A 24,297-nucleotide genomic window follows, 5' to 3' on the forward strand; every position below is an offset into this window, starting at 1 on the left:
GATTTTCTAGGCGCCATGTATGGAATCTGGCCCATAGCAGTTAACTGGTTATATTGTACGATATAGCCAATTAGCGCTGATATTCAACGCTGGGTTTAGCAGCATAAATAGCAGTCCTATCTTTATCCAGAAGGACATAAAAGTAGCCATACTGGGTCAGACCAATGGTCCATGTAGCCCAGTATCCTGTTTTCCAAACAGTGGCCAAGCTAGGTCACAAGTACCTGACAGAAACCCAAATCGTGGCAACACTTCATACTACAAATCCCAGGGCAAGCAATTGCTTCCCATGTCTGTCTCAATAGCAGACTATGGACTTTTCCTCCAGAATTTGTCCAAACCTTTTATAAACCCAGATACGCTATCCGCTGTTATCACCTCCTCTGGCAAAGAGTTCCAGAGCTTAACCATTCGTTGAGTGAAAAAATATTTCCTCCTATTTGTTTAAAAGTATTTCCATGTAACTTCCTCGAATGTCCCCTAGTCTGTACTTTTGGAATGAGTAAAAAAATCGATTTACTTCTACTTGTTCTACATCACTCAGGAATTAATAGACCTCAATCATATCTCCTCTCATCCATCTCTTTTCCAAGTTGAAGAGCCCTAACCTCTTTACCCTTTCCTCATACGAGAGGAGCTCCATCCCCTTTATCATTTTAATCGCTCTTCTTTGAACCTTTTCTAATTCCGCTATATCTTTTTTGAGATACGATGACCAGAACTGAACGCAATACTCAAGGTGCGGATGCGCAATGGAGCGATACAAAGGCATTATAGTATTTTCAGTTTTATTCACCATCCCTTTCCTAATAATTCCTAGCATCTTGTTTGCTTTTTTGGCTACTGCCGCACCCTAGAAACTTAGCGCTGAATATCAGCTTAATTAGTTAAATTCTGATGGCCAAAAATAAAACTGGATATTCAATGCCAGTCAACGGAAACGGCGCCAGCATTGAATATCCAGGGTCAGTGCTGACCACAGCACTTATGAGGCCGTGGCCAGAAGGATGCTAGGCTGCATAGAGAGGGGTATAACCAGCAGAAGAAAGGAGGTGTTGATGCCCCTCTATAAATCATTAGTGAGGCTCCACTTAGAGTATTGTGTTCAGTTTTGGAGGCTGTATCATGCTAAGGATGTAAAAAGACTTGAAGCGGTGCAAAGAAAAGCAACAAAAATAGTATAGGATTTGCATTACAAGATGTATGAGAGACTAACTAATTTGAACATGTATACCCTGGAGGAAAGGAGAAACAGGAGTGATATGATACAGATGTTCAAATATTTGAAAGGTATTAATCTGCAAACAAACCTTTTCCAGAGATGGAAAGGTGGTAAAACTAGAGAACATGAATTGAAGTTGAAGGGGGGCAGACTCAGGAATAATGTCAGGAGGTATTTTTTCACAGAGAGGGTGGTAGATACTCGGAATGCCCTCCCATGGGAGATGGTGGAGATGAAAACGGTAATAGAATTAAAAAATGCATAGGATAAACACAAAGAAATCCTGTTTATGAGGAATGGATCCATCGAAGCATAGCAAAATTGGGTTGGCAACACCAGTAATTGGGAAGCAAAGCTAGTGCTGGACAGACTTCTACAGTCTGTGCCCTGAAGATGGCAAGAACAAATCAAGGTCAAGTATACATATGAAGTATCACAAACCATACAGTGGGGGAAATAAGTATTTGATCCCTTGCTGATTTTGTAAGTTTGCCCACTGACAAAGACATGAGCAGCCCATAATTGAAGGGTAGGTTATTGGTAACAGTGAGAGATAGCACATCACAAATTAAATCCGGAAAATCACATTGTGGAAAGTATATGAATTTATTTGCATTCTGCAGAGGGAAATAAGTATTTAATCCCTCTGGCAAACAAGACCTAATACTTGGTGGCAAAACCCTTGTTGGCAAGCACAGCGGTCAGACGTCTTCTGTAGTTGATGATGAGGTTTGCACACATGTCAGGAGGAATTTTGGTCCACTCCTCTTTGCAGATCATCTCTAAATCATTAAGAGTTCTGGGCTGTCGCTTGGCAACTCGCAGCTTCAGCTCCCTCCATAAGTTTTCAATGGGATTAAGGTCTGGTGACTGGCTAGGCCACTCCATGACCCTAATGTGCTTCTTCCTGAGCCACTCCTTTGTTGCCTTGGCTGTATGTTTTGGGTCATTGTCGTGCTGGAAGACCCAGCCACGACCCATTTTTAAGGCCCTGGCGGAGGGAAGGAGGTTGTCACTCAGAATTGTACGGTACATGGCCCCATCCATTCTCCCATTGATGCGGTGAAGTAGTCCTGTGCCCTTAGCAGAGAAACACCCCCAAAACATAACATTTCCACCTCCATGCTTGACAGTGGGGACGGTGTTCTTTGGGTCATAGGCAGCATTTCTCTTCCTCCAAACACGGCGAGTTGAGTTCATGCCAAAGAGCTCAATTTTTGTCTCATCTGACCACAGCACCTTCTCCCAATCACTCTCGGCATCATCCAGGTGTTCACTGGCAAACTTCAGACGGGCCGTCACATGTGCCTTCCGGAGCAGGAGGACCTTGCGGGCACTGCAGGATTGCAATCCGTTATGTCGTAATGTGTTACCAATGGTTTTCGTGGTGACAGTGGTCCCAGCTGCCTTGAGATCATTGACAAGTTCCCCCCTTGTAGTTGTAGGCTGATTTCTAACCTTCCTCATGATCAAGGATACCCCACGAGGTGAGATTTTGCGTGGAGCCCCAGATCTTTGTCGATTGACAGTCATTTTGTACTTCTTCCATTTTCTTACTATGGCACCAACAGTTGTCTCCTTCTCGCCCAGCGTCTTACTGATGGTTTTGTAGCCCATTCCAGCCTTGTGCAGGTGTATGATCTTGTCCCTGACATCCTTAGACAGCTCCTTGCTCTTGGCCATTTTGTAGAGGTTAGAGTCTGACTGATTCACTGAGTCTGTGGACAGGTGTCTTTCATACAGGTGACCATTGCCGACAGCTGTCTGTCATGCAGGTAACGAGTTGATTTGGAGCATCTACCTGGTCTGTAGGGGCCAGATCTCTTACTGGTTGGTGGGGGATCAAATACTTATTTCCCTCTGCAGAATGCAAATAAATTCATATACTTTCCACAATGTGATTTTCCGGATTTAATTTGTGATGTGCTATCTCTCACTGTTACCAATAACCTACCCTTCAATTATGGGCTGCTCATGTCTTTGTCAGTGGGCAAACTTACAAAATCAGCAAGGGATCAAATACTTATTTCCCCCACTGTATGTAATGCGTTTATCTTGTTGAGCAGACTAGATGGACCATACAGGTCTTTATCTATCATCATCTACTATATTACTATGTAAAATATAATCCTATCTTAATAGTTGGAAAAACATGCCTATTGGTTGTATAACAAATGATCCTAATAAAATAATAAGCCTTTAACTGTTTCCAAAATGATATGACGAGCTCCAATTTAAGCAGTTCATTAGGTAGAGTTCCACAGCTACAGACCTCTTATGCGAAAGTACTAGATCTCCATTCATGTAAGCTCATTGTGTGGAAGGATGACATATCCGGTAAATCATTTTCCATTGACTGCAGCGTTCTCGAAGGACAATAGATCTTCAGTATCAAGGCTATGATTAATGGCCCGTCATTGTGGACAGTCTTGTATATTAGCAAGAGAATCTTAAACTGACTCCTCCAGGCCACTGGAAGCCGTGATTGTTTATACAAGATAGGTGTAATATGTTCAAATCTAAAATATCTTGATACTACTCTTGCTGTGGCATTTTGTGCAATTTGCAATACATGTAGGGCATATGCCAGCAATCCTAAATATAAGGAATTACAGTAATCAGAATGGGGCATGATTATACTCTGTCCCACTAATCTAAAGTTCTCAGATGTATAATAGTCATATAATCGTCTGACCAACCAAAATTTGAAAAAAATAGTTTTAATTACTGATTTTAGCTGAGAACGTAATGATAATGTAGAATCCAGCAGCACACCCAGATAGAAAACATTTTTGAAATAGAAACTGAACATTGATCTAAAAGAAGATTTTCAGGGCAGATTACGAAGTTGTGCTCAAGAGTTTATATTATTTATATTTGTATCTGATTTTCCTCTGTAGTCCCAAGGTGACTCACAAACTGTATAACAAAAGTTACAATACCCTCAAACATAATAAACAAACCACATTTGTAGAAACAAATATTCAGCTGGCAACTCTCAGCATTTTTAAAGCACTGACTGTTACCGGCTAAATTAGGCTTGGATAGTCAATACCAGGCCATGTCCTGGCACCGGCACTGAACATTTGGGTCTGATCAGACATGTGCTGGCCACCGTTACTTATTCAGGTCCAGGCTAATATTCAATCAGGACCCGCCTAAATCAATTGGGACTTGCTTAAGGAGATTCGTCAGACTTAGTCTAATGCCCCTGATCTCTGAAGCCCCCCTTTTGGGACCCCTCTTTTGGGATCCCACCTCCATTCTTCCAGCTTCAGATCCCCCTGATCCTCCTCATCACCTCTCCATGTCTGATCCCTCGCATCCCCGTAGCATGCCCCTCTCTGATCCTCAAACCCCAACCAGATTCAACATCCCTGATCCCTCCGCCAAAATCCATGAAACACAAAGACTCATTGTCGTTAAGCATGTTATGTTAAATTCTGACAGTTCAGGGAGCAACACTTGTACTAGAGATACTTTAGCAATACATGGATGCACTTTAAGTTAGATCTTAAAAAGAAACCCTTTCATGTTTTGAGGATATCTTGATTTTGAAGGCCCTGTAGAGCTATCTGATATCTTGGAAGAGATAGATTGTCAAGCTGAAGCTGGATCAAACTTAAAGATGGAAAAGTGGATTATTTGGGCAGCCCAACATAGTTTTTGGATTATTACAGTGAGGAAGAAAGTTCATATCATTCAAGAATCTCCTTTGGTTCATTCGAAAGAGGAGTCAGAAGCTTTCCTTGAAATTCTCAATTCCTTATCATTTCTTTAAAGGCAAAGTTACAATCACAGAACTTCATTACCACCTTCTAGACGAGATGAGTCGTCACAAAGATTCCTTCCATGCAGTTAGGCATCTAATATAATCTGAAACACTGCATGAACTATGAGAAGTCATCACCAGTTCTCATGAGTGGAGCTTCAATGTACAAAAAGGAGCTACAAGATGGCAGATGGAGTTGTCCATTATTTACTACAAGCTCAAGGACATGAACATCTACCAAGAGAAACTATGTACAAATTGATTACATGTGTTAATCAAGAGTCATGAAATCCCGTGATTAATTCTGTGATTGTGAAATATGAGACAACTCTCAGAACAACTTTCAAAACAATGTTAAAATTGGTGACCAAGGACAAGCAAACATCCAAGGCACAATGAATGTTTGGAAAGGATATCCAGTCTTTGTGCCTAACTACAGCTCTAGGCCAAAATGGACACCAGCTATTATCACTGAGAGACCATTTATTTTGTATTAGAGCTTTTCTCAAGCAAGCTCAATATCATATGCAAATATAAACCAAGTAATATAAGTAAGTTTGAATTAATTTATTATGAAAATGTTTGAAGTATGGAATATAGAATACTAGAATACACTTTTAGAATAGGAGATTGCATGAAGTGGTGTTGATTTTTTTTTTCCCAGAGAATGGGACCTTTTGTATCTGTACTCCTAGGTTTTGGGGGAGAATGGCAGTGGGATTGTGCTAGGCAAAGATCTTTCTCATTCAGGAAAGATCTTTTCATAACCTCCAACAGAAAGTGGAATATCAGTTTTCTGATGTCGAACAGTGCAACAGAGCCACAAACATGGATCAATTGTTTCTTTATCAGACAGATATGGAGGTTCTTTGTAGAACTTTCTAGGCGTGTGCAACAGATTTCTTGCTTGGTAAGGGAAATACAAAATGTTGATGGAACTGTAATCAAGTGGGGTTCTTTATGTATGTATGGTAGGGATGCCCTAAAATCCAGGTCTTTTGGGATAGCAGCAGCTTCAGAGAGCATTTTCCATCTCACAGATAGGCTGCAGAGAATACCTTCTCCTGCTTTAGACTTAGCCTGGCCTCAGAATGACATCCTATAGCATATCTCCTATCAAACTGAGCTCTCTCTTTCATCAAGCACTGCCATTTCCTCCCTTCCCCCTCCCCACAGACAGTTTGAGCTTCGTGGGTGTGGCGTCCCCAACTGCTTCCCGTCATGGGGACCACCAGAGTTCCCCGGGGGTGTGTCAGAGGCGTAGCGAAGGCGGGACTTGGGCGTGCCTAACACATGGGCATCCTCAACCCATAATCGAAAAAAGAAGGGCATCCCTGACGAGCATTTGGATGACTTTACTTGGTCCTTTTTTTGTTATGACCAAGCCACGAAAAGCTGCCCAAACTGAGCAGATGACCACAGGAGGGAATCGGGGATGACCTCCCCTTACTCCCCCAGTGGTCAATAACCCCCTCCCACCCTCAAAAAAATTCTTTAAAAATATTGGTTGCCAGCCTCTATGCCAGCCTCAAATGTCATACTCAGATCCATCGCAGCAGTATGCAGGTCCCTGGAGCAGTTTTAGTGGGTGCAGTACACTTCAGACAGGCGGACCCAGGCCTTCCCCCCCCCCCCCACCTGTTACACTTGTGGTGGTAAATGTGAGCCCTCCAAAACCCACCAGAAACCCACTGTACCCACATCTAGATGCCCCCCTTCACCCATATGGGCTATGGTAGTGGTGTACAGTTGTGGGTAGTGGGTTCTGGGGGGGGAGGGTTGGGGGGCTCAGCACACAAGGTAAGGAAGCTATGCACCTGGGAGCAATTTGTGAAGTCCACTGCAGTGCCCGCTTGGTGTCCTGGCATGTCAGGGGGACTAGTGCACTACGAATACTGGCTCCTCCCACAACCAAAGGGCTTGGATTTGGTCATTTCTGAGATGGGCATCTTCGGTTTCCATTATCGCCGAAAATCAGAAACGACCAAGTCTAAGGACGACCATCTCTAAGGTTGAACTAAATTTCCAGATTTGGGCATCCACGACCATATTATTGAAACAAAAGATGGACGTCCATCTTGTTTCGATAATACAGGTCTTCCCGCCCCTTCACAGGGACGTCCTGTGAGGGCGTTCTCAGAAAAACTTGGCCGTCCCTTTCGATTATGCCCCTCAATGCGATTAATCGCGTGATTAACATTTTTAACCAGTGTGCAGTCCTAGTCTTTTTGCATCTTTTCTGTCACTCTTCTTCAAGGAGCTAGGTTCTAATGCCAAACCAGTTGAAGTACAATGAAAAAATTAGATTGTCTAGTACCCCCCCCCCCCCCCCCCAATATGGGTGAGGGTTGTACCTCACAACTGAAGCAGTCAGACTGTCTGGAGTGAGGTACTGTTCCCAGGAGGCTGCAGATTAGAAGTCTAGAGAGTTTTTGCTATGCTCTGAAAACTTTCCTGAGAAGGGTCACTGGCCATCAAGGTCAGGGTGCTTGGACTACCAGGAGAGACTTCTGAGAGACAAGGTGAATGAGAACTGAAGAGAGAAAGGATAGAACTGGCTGGGGTTTTAGTTCCATTACCTCAGTGGATCAATGAGCCCAAGTCGAAAAAGGAGCTGTGGAAATTGTCAACACAGATGCCCTATGTGGGTTCTGAGAACATGTGGGGGGGGGGGGGGGGGGGAGGGAGACGGGGAAGAGAAAGGAGTCAGAGTTTGGAATTCTGGAAATAGTTTTGCAAATTCCAGGACTGGAGAATCTGGAAGTGAGAGCACTGAAGAAGAAATGAAGTCCCATCTATCTGGTCAGGAGTGGCGCTGCATCAACCTTGGAGGAAAGAGTGACCAGGAGAAGACTACTTACTCTACAGCCAAGAGGAGAAGAAAAGATGAAAACATCCTGTCAGGCCAAGTTCATGTTCCATCCCAGGACAAGGATCGGAACTGGGAGATGTAAACTCCAGAAAATGATTAGAAAGAGTGCAAGAAAACTGAGATGATTTAATTAATGAAATTTCTTATAGAATGTGGAATATCGTTGCTATGGAGCCAGACTCTCTCCCTCCCCCCCCCCCCACCCCCACCACCAATACATCAGGAACATGATCTGAATCCAAGCACTGAGTAAAGCTGCCAATGAAGCACATTAGCAGCACAGACACTAGCAAAGGAAAATCAAAAGAGCAAGAAATGAAGGGCACATCAGGCAGATGCTGAGAGACAGAGCTTTTTCTGCTTGTATTAATCTCAGAGCTCACAAGTGGAGTTAAGAGGTCACACTGGGTATCAGCAGCAGCAAAATATCACCCATCTTTAGTAGGGTGTATGAACATTGACTACTCATGCCTGGCATTCTTCATCTTATGTACTATGTGTGCAACTTAAAAAGCACAGCCAGAAGCTATCAGGATCATTGCCTGCATGGGGGGGGGGGGGGGGGGGGGGGGGGGAGTGAAAATAGTAGCCTAGTGGGCAATTACTCTGAGCCTCCATACCACAGAGGGCTCCAAGTCTGTCTGCAGGCTTTGGATCCCTCTCCCAAGGTTTTGACTTTGGCCCTAGCATGTCTAATAGCAGATCTGGTCAGACTACACTTCCTGGCAGTGCCACTCTTTAGTGATATCAGCAACTATAAAAGGCTGTGAAATTGGGATGAGGAGGGAAGACGGACCAGGATGGTGTATTTTGAGAGATGACTCGTTTCAGCCGCTCAATGATTTGGTGCAGTCTTGAGATGAAACACTGGGATCCCAGATATGATATGTGCAAACTTAAAGAAACTGCCTAGCAAGTTTCGCCCCTGAAACAGTGAGTATTTGGCAAAATGAAGGCCTCTGTTGGGCATTAAACATGTGGAAAAAATAAGAAGAAGACATGTTGTTCCTATTAAGATAAGTGACAAGTTTTCCCTCCTTCCTTTTTTCTTCTGTGAATGATGTAACTTTCTGTGTTCATTCCTTTCCTGATTTCTGAGCAAGTGCATTCCTTGTATTATTTTGTTAAATTTACTATAAATTATCAGTGACAAGTTATTTGGAACGGAATTTATTGGATTTATCAAGTCATACATAGTCAGAAGATATATGGGAAATAGTAACTGAAATGCTACATTGCTGTTGAGAGATTTTAAGGACCAGTGATTTAGTTTAAGCCAGGGAGGGGGACTTGGGGGCCTGAGTCTCCCTAATTTAGGTTCAGGCCCTTGGCTGGCAGGGGCCCCCCCCCAAGCCCCGCCAGAAGAAGCGCTCCTCCACTCATGGCCTATGCGTTCCCTGGGCCACTGTCATCGCCTTCTTTTGAATATGCAGAAAAATTAAACTGGGTATGCGCAAGGAGGCGGGCCTATGCTGTGCATCCTCAGTTTCATGGAAATCAAGCAAGCGCAGGGGACAGGTCTCTCTGGTGTATGCTTAATTTCATAGGAATCAAGCATGCACTGGGGGGGGGGGGGGGGAGGTGTGCCATGGCCGCCCAGGGAACATGCAGGCCACAGGTAGCGGAATAACTCCACTAATGGGGCTTGGAGACTCCCACCAGCTCAGGTATGTGGGGTTCACAGGGAGTGAAGACTGGGGGCAGGATGGGGCAAAATGTGTGTCCCCCTCCCACTTTGTGCTCAGGCCCCCTCCAAGACTCCGGGTTGGATTTAAACTAAAGTGTTATTCCAGCTGCAAGTAAAAACTCTTGTACACTTGAATTCTAATCCTGTTTCTGCCACCTTCTTTGTCTGTTGCTATCTCCAGGGTTGCTGCTGAGTCTCTGAAATCTGGATCCAACTGCTGTAATGAAGAGTAGAACCTCATCTGAGCTTTTCACTGTGCGGAGGTGCCAGGTAGTAGCATTGAGAAGATGTAGAATAGAGAATGACACGGGGACAAAGTTTGTCCCCTTCCCCATGGGTTCAGTCTCCGTCCCCACCCCATCCCTGAAGGTTCTGTCTCTGTCCCCAGCCCGTCCCCACAGGCTCTGTTTCCATCCCTGCCCCACCCCGTGGGCTCTGTCCTCATCTGCAGAAGCCTTGAACACTTATGATTTATATTTAAATCTTCTTATTAAAGTATAAAAAGGAACAACATGCTGTGCAACTGCTATTTATAAATCACAAATAGAAAACAATAATAACACTGAGCAACTGTAATAACAACCACCACCACCCTCTATCCTTCCAACCCCAACAATAGCTGATTTCTACTACCCCCAAGGAATCCTAATCCACTCTAATAAAATGTCCAGGGGTACAAACTACAGTCCGCTCTATATGTCCTTCCAGGGGAGAAATATGCCCTATGAAACAATTATGATTTTTTAAATCTGGGGATGAATAAGTCATCAACAATCTCAGGATTCAGTCTAGCTCTCCTGTCTTCCACAGTCCTTCCTGCAATAGAAGATGTCTTCTTAGAAGACGTGCTGGTAGCAGGAATGTACAGGATCCCCCATGCAAAGTTTGCTAGTTGTGGCCAGCATGTTTGCTTGTTTTGCCAAAAAATCAAAATATCATCTTCTACATCACTCAAACAGTACAGTTTATTAAGGGAAGGGAAATGGACCTTGATATACTGCCTTTCTAAAGTTTTTGCAACTACATTCAAAGCTATTTACATATATCCAGGTACTTATTTTGTACCAAGCGCAATGGAGGGTTAAGTGACTTGCCCAGAGTCACAAGAGCTCTGCAGTGGGAATCTGAACTCACTTCCCCAGGCTCAAAGTCCACTGCACTAACCACTAGGCTACTCCTCCACTCCCCATCCCTGTGGGTGCTGTCTCATCCCCTCCCCATGGGACCTATTCCCCGTCCTTGCCCCATCCCTGTGAGTTCTGTCCCCGCTCCTGTCCCCATGTCATTCTCTAATGTAGAAAAGCATAAGATATGCTATATTGGGTCAGACTAAATGTCTATTAAGCTAAGTATCTAATCTTCAAAAGTGGCCAATCCCTCCCACACGGCTCCTAGAGTAGATCCATTCCTTACTACTTACTACTCACATCAAGAGATAAGTGATAAGCCTTCTCAGGTTTACATGGAACTTGTGTAAACCCTGTTTAAACCCAGCTATGCTAACTGCCTTGACCACATTTTCTGGTAACAAATGCTGCAGCTCAGATGTAAGCTAAGTTAAAAATTACATTCTCTGATTTGTTTTAAATGCACTATCTTTTAGATTCATGCAACGTACCCTAGTGCTGATGTTATTTAAAAGGGTAAAACAACTCCTCCCCATTCCTACTACTACTACAAATCATTTCTATAGCGCTACCGGTCGTATGCAGCGCTTCACAGTTCCCAGCTGTTCGTCCCCACTCACAATTGTGTAGATTTCAATCACACCCCCTTTCAGTCATCTCTTCTCCAAGTTGAAGAATGGAGTTATAACCTTATGGTTAGAGCAACGGGCTAAGAACAAGGGAAGCTAAGGTTCAAATCCCACTGTGGCTCCTGGTCAACTGGGCAACTCAGTTAACCCTTCATTACCTCAGGAACACAATTGTAAGTCCTTGAGGAATAGGGAAATACTTGCGGTATCTGAATGTAACATGTCTTCAACTACAACTGAAAATTTATGAGCCAAATTCAAGTCTCTTCTGCGTGAAAAGTCCTTTCAAAACTGTGACTTGCAGACATTGAGGCCTGGGTTAAGAGGTGTAATCAGAAAAGTGGCTGCAAATATTATAACCCAGTTTTTCTGGTGCCCAATGGTAGAAGGAGTTATAAAAGCCTGTTGGTTTGGTGTACTGATTTGTGGAAGAAACAGTGAGTTTAGAAAGATAGCATGTCCCATAGGAGCCAACTTTTCAAAATTATTGGGGGTGCTAAGCCCAATGGAAATAACCCCTCCCTGGACACATACAAGGAATTTTCTCAATATTGGGGGTGCTCAAGCACCCACAGCACCCACAGAGTCGGCTCCAATGGCATGTCCCCCAAAACAGATGTGCTAAACTGATTCTGAGACCTCACCAAGAACTTTATTTCCCCTGCTCTGTACCTAAGACCCTTACATTTGTGTCTCTAGCCCTAGGAATCTGAGACCCTTTGGAAGATCTGGTCCATACTCCAGGGGCATTTCCTTTTCCCAGTATCTGACATCATGCAGTAAGTGTTGAGTTTGAACTGAAGCAATTAGGATTAAACACAGGTAGACAACAAGCACAATATTCTCTCTCCACTCTGCCTCCCCCAACTTCCCCACCAGCACCTCCCTCCCTTGAAAAACTGGAGCATCTTACACTGTGAAATGAGGGGCTGGTCATGGTCCATTGACCTTGGAGATCTTTGCCGTGTTCCGAATGAGGATGTCATGGAGGAAGACAATGCCGATGACACTTGTGAGGAAGAAGAGAGATGGGGCTTCCAGGTTCCAAAGAGCGCGTCTCTACAAACTAAAATGGACAACATGGAACTGAAGAGCATCGAGGCAATGGCTGCAAACTTCCATACCTTCATCTTAGATCAAGGCAAAACATTGAAACTCTGCAAAACAGGCAAAACAAAGAGCTTTAGATTGGAAACATTTTCTTCACCCTGCATCCCCCAACCCCAGCTAATGCATCTCTCCTGCTAATCCACAACCCACAGCCCCACTCACAAATTACTCTTAACAACTGAGTATAAGCTTGTACTATTCCCTGAAATCCCAATGTGATCCTAGTGTGAACAACTTCCCATTGTGAGCTTGGTTGGTGATACCAGAATTCTGTGATCTGTAATCCCACCAACAGCCTAATCCTCATACACTTATAGAAAACAGAAGATTTCAGAACATAAGTACTTTTGTTCCTTTGCCCACCCCCATCCCCCCACCCCCACTGCCAGTCTGCCACTGGCACAAGTCTTAGTCTGTCAACTTCTCTTTCCTTCTTGTGGATTCTAAAGCCATTTGTGTCCATCCTGTTCAAATTTGATTTCTGCTACTGTTTTGTTCCCTATCACCTCCATCAAAAGTCTTCTCCGGATGTCTCTTACCCCTTCAATGAAAACCAGTCCTCTCCTATTCTTTCCAGTACTTCCATCCTTTCAACTTTGTGGCCCTCTTATACAATCCCTAGGGTTGTTATTTTTTATGTATACTGATATCATTCAGATTCTAATTACTATGCATTCTTTTCCTTTGTGTTCTTCACCTCACTTTCTACCAAACTTCACATCATTGCTGATTGCAGATAATTGACTTTTTTGGGGGGGTATCTTAGTACATTTATTAACTTGCTTTTGAAGTCAATGCCTTCTTCTTACGATCAGAAAAAGAAGAAGGCGTTGACTTCAAAAGTTAGCCAAATAATATATTTAGTTAGTCTAGTAAAAAGAAAAGGTATGATGATTATTATTGAGTTTTTCATTCAATGAAAAATGTTTCCTTCTGGTATTTGGTCAGCTAGTTATCTGTATGTTTATGTTATATCTTTCCATCCTTTCTTTCTTCCAGAGAGTATATCTTTAGCTTCCTCACTCTGTGGTAACGTCGTACAGTGCAGTCCATGCACCATCCTCCATTGAATTGTCTCTAGTTTGTCAATCTCCAGAGCAGCATGCAGAACTCCAGACTGGGGCTCACCAGAGGAAGAGGTAATATTACTTCCCTATTTTTTGTACTGATGCCTCTCTTTATGAATAGAAGTATACCATGAGTTTTCTCAACTGCTTGGCTACCTTGAGATCATCGAACTAATGACCCCCTGGGTCTCTTTACTGTTTGGCAACTGCTAGATCTTGCCCTTTAAAATGGCATGTGACCCTTGGAGTTCTACAGTCCCAAATGAGTAACATTTCAGATGCTCAAGGCACATTGAAACAAAACCACAATGCATGAAGGAACAAAATGTTGGATTTATGCTGATTTTGTGCCTTTTCTTTACCTGCCATGAGAGTGGAGGTAAGAATCCAGGGCAGCTGTATAATTCCCCAGGAGTCCTGCATCAGATGGATGACGAGCAGTAGCCTCAAGGAGAAGGGACACAGAACCACATTTTAATATTCTGGAAATTAACCATTCCAAAATTTGCATTTGTTTCTCAGAAAAGCCCCAAAACCTTGCAACATATGCATTGCTTTAACCGAGTTATGATTTGGCTACATCTGTAAGCTCTTTGCATGCGCCTTGTAGCAATAAAACTACACGTTTCTTTACATTCGGTGGAGGGACATTTTCGAAAGAACATCCAAGTCAGAATTGGAGCTTCCTGTCCATGAAGTCCAAAAAACCTCATCCATCTCACAGCCATTTTCAAACAAGAAAAATGTCAGGATTTCCTGTTTGAAAATACGTGAGAAGGACGTTCTTGCATTTACAATGTCCAAAATGAACAGACATTTTCCAAAATGAAATGTCCAAAATATGAATGCCAAAAAAGTAGGTACAAAAATGGCCACACAGATGTCCCTGCACAGCAAAGAGGCAGCCTAGTGGTCAGTGAGTGGACTTTAAACAATGGGACCTAGGTACTAATCTCACCTTAATTTTTTGTTACATTTGTACCCTGTGCTTTCCCACTCATGGCAGGCTCAATGTGGCTTACATAGTATATACAGGTACTTATTTGTACCTGGGGCAATGGAGGGTTAAGTGACTTGCCCAGAGTCACAAGGAGCTGCCTGTGCCTGAAGTGGGAATTGAACTCAGTTCCTCAGGACCAGAGTCCACCATCCTAACCACTAGGCCACTCCATTTATATGGCATTGTGAGCAGATAAAAGTCTACTGTACCTAAAGGCTCATCACTGCAATAGCTATCATGCTTGCAGGTGTCTTATAAATTGAGGTACAGTAGGTATTTCTATGTTCCAGGAGGGTTCACATATATGTACAGAAATAAATGCGTTAAAGTGGGAGTTACACCTGGGTCCCGTTGTTCAAAGTCTGACCACTAGGTTACTCCTTACACTTGCTTCTTGCTGTATTAGAGATGTCCATAATACCTGAAGCTGTCATAAAGCCTGGTGTCTATTGCCACTTTTATTTCATAGGGGGTCAGTAACCACCGGAAGATTAAGGAATTGCATACGTTCATCCCTCCAGAAATCTGCTTAATCAGGGCACCTTTTTGTATCCTGGACAGGTCTAGATAAAAGCGTCCTTTTTTGCCTTGGACGTTTCTTCCCATTCCATTATCGCTGAAAGATATCCTAATTTTGGCCCCGTCCTAGTCCTGCCCAGAACATGTCTCCAACATGCCCCCATGCTATTTGGATGAATTATTGCATTGGAAAATGTCCAAACTCTGCCTTTTGAAATTTGTGTTTTGGCAGATGGACTTTTTTTTTTTGGCCATTTTGAGATGTCCATCTACTTTGAAAATGAGCACCATAGTCTGTTTAATATCCAAAAATGAACAGTGGTAGTGAGACTAGAACTTGGGTCGCCAGATGCCAATGTTTTCTGTGAACAGGAACAAGGGCAGCAAGGACCACAAAAACAGGTCTGTGCTATTTGATAACGTGTATTCGTAGACCAAAAATCAGCATGTGTGCCTGATTAAAAAAAATAAAAAAAACAAGCTTGTTTTTTATTAATCAGGCACACATGCTGGTTTTTGGTCTAAGAACACACTTTATTTACATTATTTTGGCTTTTGCCAGCCCAGTGGCAAGTGCTGTGCACTACCATGTAGAGGTGTAGGATTCAGTTTCTAGTTCAGCTCGTTTGCTCCCTGGGCTGATTGATACAAGAGATGCTGTGCAGGCAGTGTTCAGAGCCCCTGGGAGAGAGGAAGTCCTAGTCATCATACAACAGTGACACCTCATGGCCAGATTTAGAATTCATGATTGCAGGGTTCAAGGCTGAGGACTATCACTGCCTCAGCCAAGCAAAGTGAGTCAAGAAGGAATGTAAAATAAGAGAAATATCTCTGGGACCCAAAGAATGAAGTGTAACACAGCAGAGGCTGTTTCTGTTTGAGTCAGAAGCCTGAAAGTGCAGGTAGAAACTGCCAGGCCACACACAAAAAAGGAGGGGGGGGGGGGAGAGAGAGAAAAAAATAGCCATGTATATGGCTTCTCATGCTGTAATTTACAAAGCACCACTCTCTCCTGGAGGTACATTTAGCCTGTTAGATTTTCAGGATTATCACAATGAATATGCATAAGAGAAATTTGTAAACTACTGAAGATCCATTGTATACAAATCTGTCTCATGCATATTCATTGTGGCAATTCTTGAAACCTGACTGGCCAGGTGTGCCTCCAGGAGAGACCTGAGAAGCACTGCACTAATGGTCTTGAGGAGTTGATTTCATTTATTACTCAACTGTGCCATTTCCTTATGGAGGAGTGGCCTGGTGGTTAGTGTAGTGGACTTTGATCCTGGGGAACTGAGTTCAATTCCCACTGCAACTCTTTGTGACTCTGGGCAAGTCACTTAATCCTCCATTGTTCCTGGTACAAAATAAGTACCTGAATATATGTAAACTGCTTTGAATTTAGTTGCAAAAACCTCAGAAAGGCAGTATATCAAGTCCCATTTCCCTTTCCCTTATACCAGAGGCCAAGGGTGGACCATCAAACAGAATGAGAAGTGTATCAGAGGTATAAATGTAGAAATATTTAAGTGGCATGTTGGTTTGCAAATAAAAAAGCAGCATTAAACTATATATACAAAATTTTAATTTGCAACAGTAAACAATGAGAGACAATTCTCAAGTGAATTTGCCTGGGTATCTATGCAGTTACCTGGGTACATTTTCCAGACTGAAAAGTGCCCCCCATTCAAGGGCCAATGCAGAAAGCTACCACAAGTCTCACTGTGCAGTTACCACTGGAAGTTACTGGCTCAGCAATGCAGAGAGATATTGAATCACATGGAAGACAGGGCTGCACAGTGCATTGAAAATTCTAATGAGGCCATTAAGCATTCCATTGCAGTGCACAGAAAAACAATGTGGGCCTTTGCATGCACAGGTACTGCAGGAAAAATTTTGCCAGGGCCGGGACTGCGTGGCCCAACCTGAGTCCCCTGCCCTAATTGCTTTCCTATAGTCAAACTAAAAGAAATGAGAAACAATATCTCAAATAACAATTCTCCTTCTAGCATACTTAAAAAATATATGAGAATATGATTTCCTGACAGTGCTTGAGCAGTGCTTGGTTCAGATACTGACAGGAAAGGTGACCTAAAAAAATAAAAGTTGCAGCAGTCTGCATCAGCCCCCTCCAACCCATGCCCCAACAACACCACACCTGAATTAAACGCATTCCTGGTATCTAGTTCACCCCCCACTTCTCTGTCTTCCACGCTCTGACCTGATCCCAAATGTCAAACAAACAAACAAAAAATCCACCTTTCCTTGGTGTCCAATGCACCCCACCCCTTCCTCCCCCTGACCACGATTGTAAAAAAAAAACCCTTGTCCTGGTGTCTAGTGCACCCCTCCCTAGGCCACTCAGCTTCCTCCCAGTTCATACGTCAGGAGTGATACTTACTCGCTCCTGCCTCTAGTGCTGCCATTTTGAAAACTGGCAGTGCCTAGCCCTACACAGTGCATCCTGGGATGCACCAGGTATGGTCAGTTTATCATATAAGGGAATTTATCCCTCATTTGATAGTTGGGTGATTACTAAGCAGGGCTGGCTCAAGGGTCTATGGTGCCATGAGTCAACTTTTGGTTTGGCTCCCTCCGATTGGCGTGACCCCCCCCCCCCCCCCCCCCCCCGCATTGGCATGCCTCCCCATCAGGCCATCCTCCCCCCAGTCTACCTTTTAAAAGCAGTTTCCTTCTCCTGAATACTGACAGCGTTTCACCTAACACTATCCTCATTGGTCTCTGCATCTTCTCTTTGCTGCGCCCCTGTGGAAGCAGGAAGTTATGTCAAAGGAGGAGCTGGGGTGTGGCAGAAGAAAATCGCCTGGGCGCTGATGCAGGTAGCATTAGGTGAAATACCGTCAGTGTTTGGGAAGAGAAAACTGCTTTTAAAGGTAGATGGGGAAAGGTGGCCTGAGACAGAAAGAGGAAGGGGATTGCCGGCTCTTATTTTATTTTCCTGCACACGCAACACCACCAGGTAAGCTCTGGGCCAGCTTAACCTACAGGGTCAGTGACATCAAACACTCAGGCATTTGGTGCCCTTTATCTCTGGTGACCTGGGCCAGCCCCTCACTTGGTGCATAGGCTAAGCCAGCCCTGTTACTAAGTAAGGGAAAAATTCTCTTATATGGCAGACTGACTCCACCCGGTGCATCCCAAGATATATTGCGCAGGTCTGAGCAGAGCCATTTTTCAAGAAGGTGGTGCCAGAGGTAGGAGTAAGTGTCCATTGCCGCTGCCTCCTTTAACATATAAACTGGGGGGAGATCAGTGGGCCTGGGGGAGGGCTTGGTGGTTCACATGACACAAGGGAAAGGATTTTTTTTTACAGCATTGGAGGGAGGGAGGGGTGGGGTGCACTAGAAGGTAAAACTCCCCCCCCCCCCCCCCCCCCCATATTCAGCTGCCAGCGACCGGCACTGAATATCTGGGGGTTTTAACCACTAAAATATTAACTGGCTATGCTGATATTCAGCGCTAACCAGTTAACTTTTTAGCAGTTAAAAGATAGGACAGCTATTTAAGCAGTCCTATTTGACCGCCAAGCTTAACTGGTTAGACACTGAATATTGGCACCTAACCAGATAGGTCACGTGATATAGCCAGTTACATGCTAAGCACTAACTGGCAATATTCAGAAGAGATAACTGGTTATATCCTACTGAATATTAGCAGTTAGATGCCGATTTGCTATTTAACTGCTGGTCAGCAGCCATGTCTGGCCAGTTAAGAACATATAAGAATAGCCACACAGGGTCAGACCAATGGTCCATCTAGCCCAGTATCCTGCTTCCAACAGTGGCCAATCCAGGTCACAAGAACCTGGCAGACACCCAAGTAGTAGCAACATTCCATGCTATCAATCCCAACCCAAGTAGTAGCAACATTCCATGCTATCAATCCCAGGGCAAGCAGTGGCTTCCCCATGCCTGTCTCAATAGCAGTTAAATGACTTTGAATATCAGGGGGTTTGTTTTTACATTCAGGGTTGGGGTGGAGGGTGCACTAGATACCAGGGAAAGGTGTGAGGGGGTTACAGTCAGGGTCGAGGGGCCAAGGGAGGGGAGGAAAGAGTGTGTGTGTGGGGGGGGGGGTGCAGTAGTCATCAAGGAAGCGTTTAAGTCAGGGGGATGGCAGTGCCCTAGCAAGGGTGGCTGACACCCGGGGCGGGTCGCCGCTGCGCACCTCCCCCCCCCCGGGTACAGCACGGCGCCCCCCTGGAGCGCATTGTTACTTACTTTGGAAGCGAGGGGCGGGCGGGAGGGCAGATCCGCCCCCGAGTCCACGTCGCTGGGAGCTGCGTCGGCTCCATTGGTTCCTTGCTCTCTCTGCCCTGGAACAGGAAGTAACCTGTTCCAGGGCAGAGGGAGCAAGGAACCAATGGAGACGACACCCCCCCCCAGCGGCGTGCACTCGGGGTGGACCGCTCCACTGCCTCCCCCTTCCTACGCCACTGGGGGATGGTTTGTCAGAGCATGGATAGGAGGGGGATGATGAAGACTGCTACAACTTTTTTCTTTAAATGTCACCTTTCCTACTCAGGCACTGAAAAGGAAGGTGGCATTTTGCAATAAACTGTCATGATTTGAACACAGCCGGAATCTGCATGCTCAATTGCTGTGGTGATTTTGGAGCACTAATTTCACAGGAGAGCTATAGCTCTACCAGGAGGCTGGCTGCATTGGCCCCATAGTGGCTAAAAGTATGCGCATAGGTTTCACAGAACATGTACTTGTAAATGAAGAGAAAAGGAATGGGGTAGGGGGACTGACCATTTGGGAAACCGGGTAGTGCCCAAGGGCCCAGAGGCTCTGCCCAGATGCCCAGCGTACTGCTGCTGTTCTAGTGGCCTTAGCGTGGGGGGGAGGGGGAAGGAACATGTTCTTTCCTGCCCGGCCCACTGGGGTGCCAATATTCCCCCCCCCCCCCCCGCCTGGCACCACCGTATTTAAAAAATGGCGGCCGAGACTCCCTGTGGAAGTCTCGCAAGACTGCCGAGACCCACGAGACTACCGCGGGAAGTCTTGGCTACCATTTTCAAAACACGGCACCGCCGGTAGGCGGGGGAATAGCAGCAACACAGTGGACAGGAAAGAACATCCCCCTCCCCCCACAGAGGCCACCAGACTGCCAGGACCCCTCAGATAAGACCGGGGCAGTGGGGACATCAGCTATGGCAACAGAACCAGCAGGGGGGGGTGTCGGGCAGTAGCCAGGCAGGGGGCCCAGACCCACCCTCAGTCCACCACTGCCTAAAACACTCCCCTTTTTCAAGCATTTGGGTTTGGTCATTTTGGGCTAGATTCAGTAAACTGTGCTGAAAATTTAGCGCTCAATGAATGCCCATTTCTGAATAGCATTGAGTGCCAATTTCAGCCCCCAACGTGGGTGCCAGGACTTATGCTTGCTGAAACCAGATGTAATTACCACCGCCCAATTTGGGCGTACATCCCCAGTATTCTATAACACTGTGTGTACATTTTAGAAATGCCCCTGACCCGCTTAAGCACCTCGTATGGCCACATCCCCTTTTGGGTTGTGCACTATAAGATTTGGGTACACATTGTTAAAGAATAGCGTGTAGCAAAATGTACGCCCAATTCCAAATTTGGAGCCAATTAGTGCTAATTAGCACCCATTGATCGACACTGATTAGCTCCTTAGCCAAGTTAGTTGTGCGGTGCCCTGTTTTGGGTGCCATATATAGAATCTGGTATTTTGTGACTAAACGGCCAGAGGTTTGTGTACAACCACCAGTGATTTAAAAAAAACAACAACACTTATGCGACCAGTGCTTTTTAACATTAGTGTCATTATATATGGAGATTTTCATCTTATTTTGCATTTTTCTTGGTCTTCGCTTTAATAAAAAAATATATATATTAGGTATGTACAAAGGGGAAAAATGTTTCAGTTCATTTTTGGAAAATTTGGCTCCTTCCCCTGATTTTTGTTGATTTTTTTCAGTTTGCTTCATACATTTGTATTATAATAAAAGTTTGTAAATCCAGGTTAGAACTTTGTAGTATGCAGAAATTGACTGTCCCCCTAATTGTGTAAAAGTCATCAAATACTGCATGTGCAATTTAATTGAATGACATGCTAATGACTGCGCACCAGTAATTAGCTTGTTAACAAATTATTAGCACTAATTAAAGTTAATTGAACTTTACGCGTCTAAAATTTACACGATTTGAAAAAAATTGTCCCAGAAACGGGTCGTGGGCAGAATGGGGGTACTCCTAAAATCAACAGGGATACACAGCTAATCTAGGCAGGTACATTTGTGCCATATTTCACTTGATGCAAATGGCTGTCCCTAAAGTTGGTGTGATTCCCAGGCATTAGCGCTATTCTAGAAACCATATATAACTTTAAGCGCAGTTTAGAGAATAGCATTTGCTTTCAGCGCTGATTTTTTTTGGCACAATATATAGAATCTAGCCCTGTATGTGCAAGAATTCATAGGTTAATGCAAATCAAGTTTGCTCATGTTTATTGAGGCACTTAAATAATAAAAATAATGCTTGCCCTAAAAAAAATATGTGGTCAATATTCAGCCCACAGTGCTCAGCATTTGCTGACCGCTGCCGGCATGCTGCCCAGAAATTGAATGCTGGGGGGCCATGTCCAGGCTCCAGCATTGAATTTTCAGGTTTATGGAAACAGCTAAACCATAGCTGGTTAAGAGCAACATTCAAAGGCCCTTTTACTAACCTGCGTAAACATCTATGTGTGCCCAACATGCATCAAAATGGAGTTATGGCTGCGCTACCACGTGGCTCTTGCGGTAATTTCATTTTTGGCACGTGTCCGATACGTGCAACCGAAAAATATTTTTTATTTTTGGTCGTGTGTATCGGATGCGCACCAAGTAGCATTTGATGCGCGTAGGTCATTACCACCCATTTACCGCTTGAGACCTTACCGCTAGGTCAATGGCTGGCAGTAGGGTCTCAGAACCAAAATGGACGCGCGGCAATTTTCATGTTGCCGCATGTCCATTTTCGGTAAAAATGTTAAAAAAGCCATTTTTGCAGGTGCGCTGAAAAATGATTCTGCGTGTGTCCAAAACACACGTCTACACTTCTGCAGGCCATTTTTCAGAGCGCCTTTGTAAAAAGGGCCCCTCAGCAATTAATTGGCTATGGTGAACCACATAAATATAGGACTGATTTTTAGTGGTCCTATTTATGCAGTTACCTTGGCTGGTTTAAGTGCTGAATATCGGTGCTTAACCAGCCAAATGCTGACTCTGCCCCCAGAACGCTCCCAAAATAGCTGTTTTACGTTAAGTGCTAACCAGACATTTTCAGCGGCACTAACCACTGAAAATGAGTGGTTAACCCTAAGCAAGCGATTTAAACCTCCAGGAACCATTTCTGGCCAGATACATCACTTTGAATATCAACCCCTACAGTAATATCTACTATAATAAAACGCACCTCCAACGTTCTGAAGCTGACTCCGTGGCTTCAGGGTTCGTATATTCGTAAGGGTGTCACATCTCTCTCTCTGCCCCACCCTCGCGTAAAAACGTGATGACGTTGAGGGCGGAACAGTGAGAGTGAAAGGATGTCACATGCAAAAGCTGACTAACCAGAGGTGGGAGGGCGGACACACAGCAGCGAATCGATCTAGTGTTCACTGGACCTGCACGCTGAGCTGTGCACGGCAGTGGAGAGATTTGGCCGGTATTGTTAGGGGCAGGGGAGACAGGAGATTCACTTAGTGGCTGGAAGGGGGGGCAGGGGAGAGAAGAGCATTGGTCGGTGGGTGGCTGGAAGGGGGGCAAGGGAAAATGGAGAATCGCTGGGTGGCTGGATGGGGGCCAGAGGAAACAGGAAAATCACTGGGTGGCTGGAAGGGGGGCAGGAGACAGAGGACAATCGCTGGGTGGCTGGAGTGGGGCTAGGGAGAGACGAGAATTGCTGGGTGGCTGGGAGGGGCGGGGAGAGAGGGGAATCACTGGGTGACTGGAGGGTGAGCAGGGGACAGAGGAGACTCGCTGGGTGGCGGGAGGGGGGGGCAGGGGAGAGAAGAGCATCCCTGGGTGGATACGGGGGGGGGGGGGGGAGCCAAGGAAAAAATGATAATCGCTGGGTGGCTGCAGGGGGAGCAAGGGAGAGATTAGAATTGCAGGGTGGCTGGAGGGGGGGCAAGGGAGAGAGGACAATCGCTGGGTGGCTGGAAGGGGGGGCAGGGGAGAGAGGAGAATCGCTGGGTGGCTGGAGGGGGGGGGGCCGGGGAGAGAGGAGAATCGCTGGGTGGCTGGAGGGGGAGCAGGGGACAGAGGAGAGTCGCTGGTTGGCGGGAGGGGGGGCCAAGGAAAAGGATAATTGCTGGGTGGCTGCAGGGGGAGCAGGGGAGAGAGGAGAATCGCTGGGTGGCTGGAGGGGGGGGCAGGGGACAGAGCAGGCACACTTGCACACAGCAGTCTCACTCTCTCTCTGTCACAAACACACACTCGCACATTCACTCTCTCTCTCACACACACTCTCTCAAACATACAGACTCCGACAAAAACCTTGCTAGCGCCCGCTTCATTTGTGTCAGAAACGGGCCTGATTTACTGGTACATAAATAAAAACCCCAAACAGCAGGAAAAGCCTCCAGCTCTAATATACAAAGAAATCTTTTTCAGACATAGGGAACTGGTAGAACTAGAGGATTTGAACTGAGGAAATCCTTTTTCATGGAAAGGGTGATGAATGCCTGGAATACCCTCTTGGTGGAGATGGCAAGGACAAAAACAGTGATGGAACTCAAAAATGCATGGGATAAACAGAGAGGATCCCTATCTGCCTATATAGAAAGAGGATGGAATCATAGCAAAACTGAAATGACCTTCACACTTTAAACAGGGCTTAGAAGGGTGTAACTTACATGGGGCAACAGGTACTGTACAACTCTGCCAATCTTGTTGGGCAGAGTGGATGGACCATGCAGGTCTTTTATCTGCCATCATTTACTAAGTTACGATGTAAGAAATGTTCCCAGTTCCTCCTTGTAAGGAAAGGGAAAGAGGATTTGATATACCGCATGTCTGTGGTACTAAAGTGATTTACATATATTATATTCAGGTGACTTTTTTTTGTACCTAGGGCAACAGAGTGTTAAGTGACTTACCCACGGTTACAAAGAGCTGTAGTCTGAGTCAAACCCAGTTCCCCTGGATCTCAGGCCACCCACTGCACTAACCATTGGGCTAATAAACGAGCCTGGCATTGGCAATACCTGACACCAAGTGCCAAGTTTGTCATTGTCTTACAGTAACTTTTTTTGCAGA

General features: G+C 45.0%; 1 protein-coding gene across 2 annotated transcripts in view; it reads right to left on the reverse strand.

Moving 5' to 3' along the window:
* The window catches only part of NRTN (neurturin), a 147,530-nt gene that overhangs the window by 15,276 nt on the left and 107,957 nt on the right, over positions 1 to 24,297 (reverse strand). The window contains exons 2-3 of one of the 2 annotated variants that reach the window (XM_030219792.1): positions 13,849 to 13,931; positions 12,223 to 12,375 (exon numbers count right to left, since the gene is read on the reverse strand). In XM_030219792.1, the coding sequence (XP_030075652.1) occupies positions 12,223 to 12,375; positions 13,849 to 13,909 (214 nt within the window). In that variant the 5' untranslated portion in view covers positions 13,910 to 13,931. Of the gene's footprint in view, positions 1 to 12,222; positions 12,467 to 13,848; positions 13,932 to 24,297 lie in introns of both variants that reach the window. The other variant, XM_030219791.1, reaches the window with a different exon arrangement.

The sequence above is a fragment of the Microcaecilia unicolor genome, chromosome 11 (genome assembly GCF_901765095.1).
Source record: "Microcaecilia unicolor chromosome 11, aMicUni1.1, whole genome shotgun sequence".
Lineage (NCBI taxonomy): Eukaryota > Metazoa > Chordata > Amphibia > Gymnophiona > Siphonopidae > Microcaecilia > Microcaecilia unicolor.